We start from the raw sequence: 13,584 nt of genomic DNA, 5'->3' as shown, positions 1-13,584 counted from the left end.
CATGAGTCAGCCCAAGTCTGGAAATTGTCTTGTTTTAGGTACTTCTGGTAACAAAGCTAGTACCTCCCCAAGTAGAGTGCAGGTTGCTTCTCACCAGGGGATCTCCACATCATTCTGCACTGTATTTTAGAATGCAAATACACTCACTCAACCTCACCCAATTGGGTGACCTAGCAATTTAAGAACATAACTGGCTTTATATTTCAGGTACTTACCTTCTTTTTATAGTTGTTCTCCCAACAAACATTTAATGAAAACAATTGCTCCTGGCATGCTGACTTCACCTAAAAAGCAACAGCCTATTTTTCCACCCAAAAGTTTCAGAAGCACTCGCAACTAGAACTACAAAAGCACTTTGATGCCCCCTCTGGAAAGGTCAGATCTTCAAATTATCTTTCCAGTTGTTGCCTTAAAGCATGTTGTCACTCAAACACTGAGTGATATAGAGCCACAGAGGCAGCATTCACCTGTATAAGGGTCAGAAATCAGGTGCTGTCCCTGTTTTTAGTCTGTGAAGGACCTTGAGACTACCTATGGCACATCTACCAAAGCACAACTAGAGGATGAGGTCCCCAAGGGACCCATTGGAACTGATGTCCTCCCACTCAAATCTTGTTGCCTTCATTAAAGAGTCCTTCCTTATAGTACCAAAATTCTTTTGGTTCCATTTGCAAAGCAGAGCAGCTTCAGGAGAAAGGACTGAGAGCCTTCTCAGACACAGAACAGCTCATAGACTTGTCATGATATATAATATTCCCCACGGAGGTGGTAAACATTACTTGCTACATCTTTCTCAGAGACGAAAGAGGACAATAAAATCAGTGTTTTCCAGCTTCGAAAGGAGATGGCCAGTTTAATCTCTACATCTAAAGCATGAGGTTCTAACACTGAAATGAACATCTGCTTACTCAGGAATTGGAGGTCCCTGAAGGCAAGGAAAAGCCCTGCTCTACTTCCAAAGGCTAGAAAACACAGGATGGGGATCAGGGTCCCTCACTGATAGTGCAAGGACATGCACCCCCAGAGCTCACAGAATGGGGCCAGAACTCCACAGAAGGACAGGGTTTCAGACACACTGCCATTCTCAGCTACTCTTTACCATCCAAACAGATCCACCAGCCTATCCTGATATTATCTATGTACTATGAAGGCATCCAGTGCAGGATATGGATTTTGTTATGAGGATAAGGCATCTAAATCCCCCTGTGGGTCTATTCAGGGAATACCCACAGTGCTTTTGCATAAAGATCTAGCTTTGCTTTTAGATAGGGACTAAAGAAAACTAGTGGAAGGACTTCAAGGTCCCAAAGAAAATCTATGGCAAAGCCACAAAAGAACCCAGCAAAATCTTGGCTAACAACCACATTCATACTCCTGCTTATTCTGCCTCTGCAAATTAACTGAAATATTAGGATACACCCTTTATTATACCATTGATTAGCCTCACAGCCTTTGGCTAAATATCCCAGGCAGTCTTGGAAGGTGATGCCAAATGAGTGATTCAACTGGCAAAAATTCAGATGCAAGATGAGTGGTTTAACAAAGGATGCAAAACAAGTTTCAGAACAGGCAGATGGCTGGAGGGCAGGACTTCAGCAGGTACGTTCACATCGACAACCCTGATGAGGTTGTTTGTTAGTATTCAAGCAGCTACAAAGTTATCTTCAGCACAGCAGGAGGAGAGGGACCAAATCCAGGAAGAGTTCAGATTGTAACACTTAGCAAAGCCCAAAGGGAGTTCAGAGAAAGGTTATATGAGCCATCCGGGGGACGAAGGAGCCAACTTCGGACAAATGATTCAAGAAGCCAAGTATTTCAGATTGGCCAGGCAATGACTAAGGGAGGAATATAGTGAAATAAGATTTGAATCACACTTTATAACATGAAGTTCCACTAACAGTTGATTTGGAAGAGACTTATGATACAATTAACAGAAGTCTGCAAGCATACTGTACTGTAAGTTACAAGCAGCTTACTGATCAGTCAGATTTCTGAACACTCAGTTAACCATTTTATACCATTTACAGACTTTTTCAAATGGAAAAATACTATAAAGTGTGACTGTCATACTTAAGAGCACAAGCTTGAATAAAGGACACAGGAATTAGCCAAACAAAACTGTTTTCAAAGCAGGGACCCCTCATACTAAGTAAAATCTCCTTGCCAGGCACCATTGCATAACATCCCTGAAGCAACAACTGCTCATGTGGAAGAGTCACATCAGTAAAGTTATTTTAATGAAATTTAGCAGCCAGAAGCAAGAAGGCGCCTGTGGCATGTGACCAGTCAGCACTCAACAGCAGACCTTGGGAATCAATCATTTAGGGCACTGTATGGAGGTGGAATTAGTTCCAGTGAAATGACTGTAAGGACTGGTTCCAGCGAGGCGGGGGGCAGGGAAGATTAGATCAATTATCAGTAAAAATTTCTATTAGGCAACCAGTCCCCAAAACTATACCCATCACTGGGAGGTCTCTTTGCCTGATAAATGGAAAAGTGCTCTGGGCATAGTCCTGAACCATCCATCACTGCCAAATAAACCCAGTGGATCTTTTTTACAATATCATCTCTTGCACTACCAAGAGAAAACTGAGCTAATCTGAATAGTCTTGACTCCTTGTGATGAGCATACCCTTCTGAGGCCAGAATTAATGAGATGGGTGATAGGGGTTTCTTTTCTGGGCTTTAAATTTCACAGATTAATCTACTGTGCTACCAGTACTGGAGTGGTCCTTCAGCAGAAGGAATTAAGAGCACAGGAGAGGGTGTTTTAATTATCTAACAGAGCAACTCTAGGCAGGAAAAATTGGGCAACACCATTTCCATGGTTAGGAAGAGTGCAAGGCAATTAGCCCAGAGGCTTCAACAGAAACAGGTAGAACTTCTCAGGTTGTTCTGAATGGCACTATCCTGGTTTCTAATGCTAAATTAATGCTAAGGCGCATTTTAGCTTTGGTGCAGGATCAAAAAAGGATATGTGTATTCCTTCTCTGTGTGTTAACAGGAGCCTGGGAAGAAGCACAATGACATTATTATTGATTCTGGCATTCAGTGCTGGTGCAATAAAAAGAAAAGACACATAGAAAATCTAAAGGCACATGTCCTTGTTACTCCTGCCTGGCCTTCTCCTCTGGGGTACTAGCAAGACTTCATCATCCCTAAAGAGAAGTTTTCATGCTATAAGAGCAAACTAACCATACTGGACAGCAATCTAGGTTAAGTCAGGCTTTGTACTCTATTAGCTAATTGCTGTCCTGACTTTTAAATGAAAATAGAGTATCTTTTCAGTGGCCACATATACATCTGTAACCTCAAAACAAGATGCAGCAGCTGATAAGAGCAGCTATTTCAAAGATAATTAAAAATCTGTCAGCAACAGAAACAGAGGATGCAGGAAAGGCACTGCATCCAAAGCAAACTTTATATTATTCTCCAGTACTAGAGTACCCTCTTAAGGTAGTCTCCAGACACATAATAGGTTAATCCTACTAGTCCCCTTCAGAGGAGCCAGCATCTACCTAGAAAGCCACTAGTCTTACATGGTCAACCTTTTCCTGATGGTCTTCATCCTTGGAGGGCCAGGAGGGAAAAAGAGAGAAAGAAGTTAAAAGGAAGCACTATGGAAGCCTGCACAAAACAGCTTGAAGACTGACATTTATGACTGTCCTGCAGCATGTGCTTTGCAACTTTATTCACTTAAGCAAACCACAAAGTTGATCCTACATTATAACATTTTATATCCAGCCATTTATGCAGATGCCAACTGTGATACTTAAGAAAAAAAAACAAAACCCAAACATGAGCAAGAAGAGAACAGACTTAGTTCATTCTCCCTATAGCATGATAAAACTCAAATTATTCAGTTGTGTAGGATCCTAGAAAGATTCATATGGAGAGTCACTACAGCCATGCCAGGGACCAGAATTGAAGGTGGACCAGTCATACTAGGGGTTATACACTGTAGCAGGCTACAGCCCTTTTTTCAGAAGCTACTGTTTCTCAAGGCAACCTCAGATTCTCCCCTGAGAGCACAGGCTGTAGCAGTTAGTGTAAAATAGGCATAGCTGCCATCCATGTTTGTTGTCATTACAAGTGTTCCATATTGTTGTCTCCTTATTGCAAGAGTTCCGTACCTCCTTGATGTTTCCCATGGGCATCTCCTCTAAGCACTGACTCTTCCTTCTCACAGTAGCCAACTGACTCCAGTTCCCCTCTTAATCAACCAACCCACTCTTTTATAGTACTCTTCTTCTCACTGGTTACAGCTGTGGCCTGTCAAAGTCAGGCCTGTTCCTAATTGCTAATAATTAGCTCAGCTGCAACTCCTTAGGGGTAAGATTGCTTTCTATACTGTCTCTGTCCCTCTGCAAGCCTCTCAGGAGCCCTGGGCCAGTCCTGAGTCAGCAGACACCGGGGAGCAGCCCCGACATGGCCGACAGTGGGGAGACACTCTCTGTGTGTGCCCCAAGGGTGCTGAGGGCACCTGGGCTGGGTGCCTGTGCAGCACAAGAGACACCAGAGACACCGGTAGAAGAGAAAGGGCCGACTCTTAGCAGGGGTCAATCCAAGGGTTTATTAGGATCCCAAAGGAGCTCCTGCACCTCAGGGGCCTCCTGCCGAGCGCCCCGGGAGATGTGCCAAGGTCACATTTAAAGGGAGGTGGAAACCGAAAGTAGATAACATTTTACCAACCAATGAGTGACCCTAAGGGATGGATGCTGGGGGATAGACATTTAGGACAGCGTATGGGGCAAGGCTTGGGGGGCTGACCTCTGGTTAATCACTCGACGACCTGGACGGAAACTTCTGGATGGAGGGGAGGGGATGCTGAGTGATTGACAGAGAGCCAGGGTGGGGGTTTGGGGATGATCTCATCCTGGGAGAGGGATAACACAGGTAAAGGGAGGGGGGTACAGTCTGGGATAAACCATTTGGGAAAAAAAAGGGGATACAAAACAAAACTACTTCAAAGTATTACAAAGTATAAAAATGCACTACAACACTATACTACCTTTATTTTCTTATATTCTATCCCCCTACACGTGTTAGCTTCACCAGATGATCTAAAGCTAAAACTATAAGGGAGCAGCTTGGTTATATAGATAAGGAACTCAAAAAACCAGCCTGTTAATCACTCTGAAAGTTGCAAACTGGATGAGAACCTTTTAGATGAGCAGACTCAGCACCAGCAGTTGCAGCAACCAGAGCTATTAGGCACCAAATGCAAAGAGGTAATCAAGAATCCAATAATCTCTGTGCTATTCTAGAAATCACAGTGTTCAGAAGTACTCAGGAGGAGAATTTAGAATATCCTAGATTGATCTATGACCCTACACCAGGAGTATGCATAGGATGGCTGGAAACACTCCACTAACCCACCTGACTTTTGTTCTGGATTAAATCATCTCTCCTGTGGAACATGGAATCCATGTGATTAATAAATTGCACGTATCTCTCGTGGAAGTGGTTTGGTATCTGAGTTCATTTTGTGTCTTTGCTCTCATCTGGTCTTATCATCTTACTACAGTAAGAGCAGAGGGGGGCTACATGCAGGTTAGAGCAGCTGGGGTACAAAGGTGTCCTTACCAATGAGCAGCACAAATGAAATCAGGTTTGCCCAACTGGTAAAAATCTGTTGGAAGCATGCATCTGTCAGCCTGCTTCTTCCCACAGCCAAAAGCAGAAAGGCTTCTGTGGGGTCCAACATGACCTAAGCTTCTCTGGATGTACAGAGCCCAAGTGGTACAAGACTTGCACTAGCATGGAAGAAAATCCAGCTGGGCAGCACATGTTGGAAAAGTATTTAAATAATCACTTCTTGGAGCAATTTTTCACATGTGTTTCACCCTCAGCAATTCTTACTTGCTTTCTAACTACCACCCAAGGACCACAATTAAATAAGCAAGCTTACAAATACCAGCTAGGACAACAAGAGAACATATTTTCAGAAGAGAAAACACAGAGCCTTTCCCCAGGCTGTGGTGAAATGTGACAGAGACAACCAGCAGAGAACTTGATTTTTGGGCAAACCCTGATATAAAGTAATTTTGTCCTACCTGTGTGGGAATATTTTGAAAATAGGGAAAACCTTCATCCTTTAGGCTGACCTTTGCCTAGTAAAGCAGTCTCCATTCAAAGGATCTACAGAGTGCTGCCAGAGACATGCTGGCAAAATCATACTGAGACTGCAAGAGGCAGAAACCAGGGAACTCTTGAGCAAGGTCCCATGGAATCACATCACTGTAGGATAAAGAGAAAATAGACCGTGGAAGTAGGATAACATTAAAATTGTTTTGCGTACAGATTTCTTACAGGACAGCAAATAGCTCACTCTTGTTGAGAGAAGAAACAGGAAAGGAAAAATCTGCTGATACATTTTTTTAAAAGGCTTTTCCACTCAGCTTTCCAAATCAATCTCATCAAGAGCTCCAAACCTGGCCAAACAACTTCTTCTGATGGATGTCATCAAGCCAGCATTCAGAAGGCTGTTGGATGCAGTGATGTTAGAGCCAGGAAAAAGGTTTGATTTTAATTCTGTAAAAGTGTCCAGAAGTCCTGTTAGGATGGGATAGAAAAGATCTTCAACAGATCTCATTGCATGATCTGTCCATCTCATTATACAAATAAAATAACTAGCTTGACTTTCTCCCATACTGTCAGAAACCTGATAGCATCAAGATGAGTAAATGTACCACATCAAGCCAGGGGATGGGAAAGGCCTCTCAATGGAAAAAGAGATACATTACCCCTTTGAAATGAATGTTTGAAATGTGTTGTTCTGGTATGCAGCAAGCAGATTTATCTCTAGGAATTCCCACTTACAGCATATTCCCCTGGGTGCCCAAGAAGTGCCTGCTGAATTGCCAAGGAGCTCGGAGGGCAGGAACGCACACAGCCTTTGCTGCAGGAGGCTGCCAACTGCACCAATTACAGCAAATAATCATGTTCCATCTTGCCTGGTGAAATAACACATAGCTGCAGTGTTGTTTGTTAGTACTTGTACTTCTGAAAAGGCAGGAATGCTCTACATGTCACATGGGCAGAGTCTGAGCTTTGTGACCTTTCATGAGCCCCTTGAGGAGGTCTACATTTGATGATAATGCAGGTACTTCCACACAGAATGGGAATTATGAAGTAGAGATTTGGGCAGAGGAATTAGAGATTTGCTGCTGTAGTTAAGAATATTCTTGTGGGAGAGACATACACACAACAGGTACTGAAAAAATACTAAGATATCATAGTGTTTTCATAGAGCTTGGGGGAAGTAGATTAGGCTACAAGGCATAAGACATTGCAACAACGCCCTGGGGAAGGAGGTTTTAACACACATTTGTTGTATACAGCAACACACAGTTTGCACTGTCTTTTGGGAGAGAGAGCCCAGGCCAAGCAGAGATCAGCAGTAATCTGATAAGATCTATGCTCCAAGTCAGGTGATTTGCCTGTTGACTTCAAAACAAAGATCTTTTTAATTACAATAATTGTCCACCCTCTAAGTGAATTTCCTTGTAATAAGCCCAGATGTTGAAACATGGATAGACAGGTACCTTTTGCTTCCTTCAAGCTTCCTTCAAGCTGCTCTGACTGGAAAACACTTCCTGGATGCTTCTCAGTGTCATGAAAAGACCCGAACAATAGCACAAATGGTATGTTCAAACCAGAAATTTGAGATGGGTGGAAACTGGTTGGATTGGCATGGAATTTTAAAAAGAATTAAAATGAGTCAAGGTGAATTAAACCAGTTTTAAAACTCTGAGGAAGCTCTGAAGGCAAAATCACTAATCTGAATGTGAAATGCATATGAGGGTGTGAATATGGCAAAGGTTTAAGACAAACCCCTTTGCCTTCAAAATCAGTAATAAGAATAAAACCTTCTATGCTAAAATTAATTACATAGTGCCTAATCCACTACTGCCAGTTCCAGAAAAAAAAAAGGACTGGGTTTGGTTTTTTTTTAATCTTGCATTTCTTTTAGGAATATTTCTTATAAAGGTTTCAAAATGGGCTGAATGAGACATCCATTGTAACCCCACCACTTAAAAGCAAGCCAAGGCCAAGCTTTCAGAAAAGTAAAAGTGGATTGCCAATCTAGGGTGAAGGAAAAAACAATATTAGTTCTGTTAAATACTCATTTTGGTAACAAATGTGGTCTGGTCACGTATAAAAAGCCTCCAATTTTGGAGGAAAGGAAAAGGCTGAGGATTATTTACAGTGGATTTTGTCTTTCTTCCAGTACCTCCAAGGTTCTTGATTAACACAAACATTTAGCAACAAAGACCTGTCTGAAGGGAGACTACTGACACAAACTATTCTTCCTGGTGGTTAAGATCCAGTGCTAACATATTTGAATGTTGTAAGACATGTAAGTCCTCACCCTTCTGCTGCTGAAAAGCTCACTGCTCTCAAACAGAACACTGTAAATATTTCTTAGTCTTCCTCAGGACTGGCCCAAGTCCTGGAGCCCCTATGATCTCTTCCCAGCTATTGAAATGGTTGTGATGTGAGCAGTAAGCCCAAGCAAACTGCAGTAAGTTACAGTCCATCAGCTGTACCTCTACATAGTGCCCTGGTCTCTTTAAAACCAGAGAATCAGACCATGAACTAGGATGGCCAGTTCCAGCAAGAGAACCACAAGAGAACAATCTGACAGTGAGCCACCCTAATGTGGAGGCCAGCTGATGATTACACCCCCTTAAACCATCAGCTGGTTCCCCTAAGACTTTCTTTACCTATGAGGTCGATGGGTACTTCTATTTCTTAAATTGCATCTTCTGCATATTCCCTCACAGAATCCATCCTGAATGCCTACAGCATATCCAAGGGAAGATTCCCTAGGTGGAAGATGATTCTCCATTGTGCCTACCAAAAGAAAAGCGCATACTTTCTCCAGAAAAAAAGTCTGCTCTATGAGGTGTTATTGTAAGCTAAGCTGTAATAGTGCTATTTTCAACAGCATCACAGGGTCTCAAAGGAAAAATCCCCCCACAATCATTTTGGCACAGTTGTCTGGGACACAGCTACTCGGTGTAATACGAAAGTTTTGTCACTGCACAGGGAATCAGGGAGTAGTCACTCCAAGACAGAAGGTCCTAAGGCTCTGAGCAGAGTAGCCTGAAGCAGAGTTGGTGCCAGGGTGGCCAGTAGGGCAAAATGATTTCCAGTTTAAAGAAGCCAGGAATATGGTATGCTGGAGACCGTTGACTGGCATTGCAAAACAGTAAGCATCACCTCATTTAAACAAATATCGCTGTCGACAAGGTGGAAGTCAGATGACATTTTTTCCATCTGATATGTGTCAGGGAGCAAAACTGGTATGTCATTTCTTGAGAGCTGCTCCTTCTAGCAGGAGGTGTCTGCGGAGGAGCTGTGCTAACATCCAACAGCAAGCTTCCAGGAAGAATTTCAGCATTCTGCAACACTAAGCAAAAAAATCCATTGAAACAGTTCAGATCTATTTCTGAATACTTGAGGATGTTGCCTCACTCTCCTGAGAAAGAGGGGTTCCTGACCCCCTTCTACCATTTGAAGATGTACTAATAGAACAGCCTCTGAACCAAAGTTTTCCTCCAAAGACAAGTGGGAGCTGAGTTTGCACATTATTACCCACAAGGAAAAGTCTCAGATGCTGCAAAGCTGGCTCCTAGCATGACCTTTGTAGCCGTGCACAGAGAAAATGAAAAAGAGCATTACTACACAAACTTGATAGAGACCATGTCACGTACTCTGGCTCTAGCAAAGCAAAGCACAAAAGTAAGGCATCTATTTATCTGCCTTGCTACCGTAGATGGTGGCAAAACTGGTCACAAAAGTATGTGCCTGTCCACATTTTAAATCTAGAGATTAAAATATCAGGAAGATACGTATGCACAGAATGGAGAGGCCCCAAGTCCTGTATGATACTACTCTCCATACCTGACATGTAAGAAACCATAGTCCAATAGTTTCCTGTGTGGAAACTCTTATACAAAGGGCAATACCAGGAAAGGGACAGGGCAGTGACATGAGTCCCAAATTAAGGACAAAATTCAAAGGGCAAAGCACACCATGCAGGAAGGAATTTCAGAAGAAATTAATAATTCTCCACTGGAAACAACAGCAGGACAACAGATAAGTCCTTCTGGCAGGACACCCACCTCTCCAAGAGAAGCAGACGGGGAATTCTTCGTGCTGAGTTTTTCACCTGCAAAGAGGTCCTGGCGGGCTCGACGGCCCATCTTTAGTACCTGTAGTGCAGGGGGAAACACGAAGGAGTAGAGGACACACAGTTACTGACAAGAGCCGATTCGTGGCAGGGAGCGGAACGCCAGGCACGGCCCTGCCGCCGCGCCCCGCCCCGCAGCGAGGCGCGGTGCCCTCACAGCGCAGAGGCATCGCCCGCCGCAGGTGTGAGCCCCGCCGCCCCTCCCGGCCCGCCCAGCCGCGCTGCTCGGCCCTACCGCCGGCCGCTCGGCCCGGCCCGGGCCGGCCCGGCCCTTCCGCTGCACGGTGCCCCACGGCAGCCGTGCCGCCGGCCCCGCGCCCCCTCCGGGCCGCGGTCCAAGGCCCCGGGGCCGCGCTCGGAGAGGCTGGGCCCGCCCCGGCCCCGGGCCCGCTCACCCCGGCGACGCCGCCCCTCCGCGGCGCCTCCGCTCGCTCCGGCTCAGCCTCCATCCGCCGCCGCGGCCGCTGGTGCTTCCGGCGGACAGCCCGCCCCGCCGCCCCGGCAACCGCGGGCACGGCCCCGCCGGCAGCCCCGCACCGCCCGGCCACCCGGCCCCGCGGGCTGGGCCGAGCACCCGGCGCCTGGCAGCCACAGAGACATCCACCCCCGCAGCACTGTTAAACCTTGGCCTGACTGAGGGGGACACCTGTGCTGCAGCATCTCATGCGGGTACTCTGTTAGCCCATTCTAGTTCCACTTGCGGTGCGGCAGGCCAGGAACAGTCTGACGCTCTGCCTTCTCCAGCTTTTTGCCGAAGACACTTTTTAAGTTCCCACTAAGGCAGATAAATCCTAGCCTTACACATCTGTCTCATGATAGAGGCTTTAGCCAAAGTCTCCTGATGGCTCCTGATGTTCTTCCCAATTCTCCCTGGCTCTCTAACACAGCTTTCCAGATGGGGCAGCCGGTCCCCAGAGCCCACGGTGGAGGCGGTGCCAAGGATCAAATGTAAGCACAGCGACCATTGCACACATGCTTCTCACAAGTGAGTTGTGCAGAGATTTCCACTGAGCTGTATAAAACGACCCCAGTCTGTTTCTTGGCTGGACAGATGTACAGATTAATTGTAAATAAATCTGGTTTTAGCTCCACATGTTTAACAAACATTCAGTTTTCCAGTACTTTGTCCCTTTGCCTATATTTTTTTTTCTCCTATCTCACATTCCTCACAATTTTCACCTATCCTCATTAGCCTAAATAATTTCTTCTGCTGCTACAATAGAGAACTGTACCACACCACAAACTACACTGCTAACACTTTGCCATGATGAAAATTGACTCTCTAAGTAAACTTTTAAGCCTCCTAGGAATACCTTTTACTAATGGCACTAGATTTCACTCTATACCTGCTTGGCTTTTGTAGAAGCTCATGTTTTGGCTGAGGAACTTTAAGTCATCTAAATAAATAGTATCAAATAATTCTCCTTTTTTCCATTCCTACTGACATGTTGAAGTACTTGTGCTGTGATGATCTAAGGATTAAGTGAAATAAGATTTGTGGGCAGAGGTTATAACTTTTTATTAGACCAACTGATATAGCTGGAAAAGAAAACATAAAATAAGGGTTTCTGTGCCTGAAAGCTTGTGTGTTTTTTCCAGCTGTATCAATTGGCCTAATAAAAGATATTATCTCCCTTTACAAATCTTGACATGTTCAAGGAATTCAGTAAGTGAGACATGATTTTCCTTTTTTGAAGCCAGGCTCACTGGGCTTTATGAAATGATGATCTTCCATATACTTTGTTCTTCTCTTTTAATTCCAGATTCAAGCATTCATGAGGTAGAGAAGGAGTTTACACCTAGCTCCATGCTTCACCACGAAGCCCATGGGAATATGGCCCTGCATTTCTCAATTCTCCCCAGCTCCTCCAAACAGCTGCTGCAGCAACACAGCTACACAGATGCCAGGAGACAGATGGGACTGTAGCTCTGGGGTTACAATACACTTACAGCTGACCTTCTGATCAGAAATAGAGCATCCCAAGAGGAGCATGATAGCGTCCAGAGCAATGGCTGCTAAAACAGGAAGGCATCCCTGGGGCAGGAATCCTTGGGTAGGAATACATTGCCAGCTGTGCTCCCACACAGGTAGCTGGCAGGTTGATCCTCCCAGAGCCAGGGTAGAGCCATACAAGGTGCCATCCTGGACAGACAGATCAGGAAGCAGCAGTGCATTTACTTGTGTAGAACTGCCCTCCCCCTCCAAGCTTCTCCTCACAATTTCCCTGGGTCCCCATCCCAGACAGTATACCTGTACTTCCCATTTTCCCCCAAGCTACTCTGTGCTGCTTGCTGCCTACCCCCGGGAGAGAAGTCTCAGGCCAGTTGAGGGAGGGTGAAGTCCATGTGCAGGAAAGAAAACATGTAAAGACTTGGGGAACTGAGCCTTGCCTCAGAATTTTGACTCCTGAATTCAGAGATTCTCAATGAGAGAGAGGAGCAGATGTGCAGAAAGAACAAAACCTAAAATCTGTCCTACCTCTAGTTCCTCTGAATTCCACTTATTGGAATGGGGTTTGTCACCTACCCCTAAAAGTTTTGCCTGCTTGGGGAGGGCAACAGGAGCAAAAGAGTTTTCATCCATCATTTCATGTTGTGGCCAAAGTGGATTTTGCTTGCTTTAAGTGTTGGGGTTACATTTTCTGAAAGGTTTCATTCTCCTCTGTCTTACTGGTGACTCCACAGGCAGTATTTGACCCTTGCCCTACATTGGCTCCACTTAACCAACTGAGCCAGGTACCAGGTTTGGTGCTGCTGTGGTTGTCCAAAGCTGTTTTCAGTGCTTGCTTTCTGTCCAGTTCAGGTCTGCGGTGCCAGGGTTTCTCTTTCCCAGTGTACAGTTTCAGGTGTATTCTCAGCTCTCACTCTGCCTTACTTGTTTGGTTCTGCCCTCACTGTAAATCACACTGCTGCCACCCCCTCTAAGCTGAACAGCAAGTGAGAACCACACAAGCATTCCTTTCACGGACAAGTTCTCACATCTAAGCACAGATTCCCTCCATCTGGTTTCAACACAAACCTGATCACACAGAATAGGACTAACAGAGTCCCCTACTAGTGCTGTTTACTGTTGATTTCTCCTTGACTGGCAGACATATGAATAGAGCTTGTGTCTGGTCCTCCTATCCATGAGAAAGTCTGGGAAAGCAATCACACTTGAGCCCTGCCATATGCTTCTGGTCCTAGACCCCCTTTAAAGCAAGGGCACACACATGTAGTTAAAGCTACAGCTATGGTGGAAAGCCCACATGGCTGCACAATGTCCACCTTTTACAGAGTGGCCAAAGGTTTTCTAAAGCAGGTCTTTGACAGCAGTAGGATTTATGGGATGCAGGGCAATTCCAGTAGCAACAAGTGACACAGCACAGTGCTTTCTTCCTCAC

The 13,584-nt window shown here is 45.0% G+C and overlaps 2 protein-coding genes across 3 annotated transcripts in view; one reads left to right on the top strand and one right to left on the bottom strand.

Annotated features, from left to right (window-relative positions):
* The window catches only part of IFT43 (intraflagellar transport 43), a 44,138-nt gene extending 33,350 nt beyond the window's left edge, over nucleotides 1-10,788 (bottom strand). Inside the window, exons 1-3 of one of the 2 annotated variants that reach the window (XM_054634941.2) lie at nucleotides 10,597-10,786; nucleotides 10,134-10,223; nucleotides 3,540-3,569 (exon numbers count right to left, since the gene is read on the bottom strand). In XM_054634941.2, coding sequence (XP_054490916.2) covers nucleotides 3,540-3,569; nucleotides 10,134-10,223; nucleotides 10,597-10,650 — 174 coding nt within the window. In that variant the 5' untranslated portion in view covers nucleotides 10,651-10,786. Of the gene's footprint in view, nucleotides 1-3,539; nucleotides 3,570-10,133; nucleotides 10,224-10,596 lie in introns of both variants that reach the window. The other variant, XM_054634943.2, reaches the window with a different exon arrangement.
* Nucleotides 1-13,584, top strand: part of LOC143694378 (uncharacterized) — a 470,045-nt gene that overhangs the window by 394,933 nt on the left and 61,528 nt on the right. The window lies entirely within an intron of this gene.

The sequence above is a fragment of the Agelaius phoeniceus genome, chromosome 6 (genome assembly GCF_051311805.1).
Source record: "Agelaius phoeniceus isolate bAgePho1 chromosome 6, bAgePho1.hap1, whole genome shotgun sequence".
Classification (NCBI taxonomy): domain Eukaryota; kingdom Metazoa; phylum Chordata; class Aves; order Passeriformes; family Icteridae; genus Agelaius; species Agelaius phoeniceus.
The sequence above is the reverse complement of the archived record's forward strand: the minus strand, read 5'-3'. Positions and strand labels throughout refer to the sequence as shown.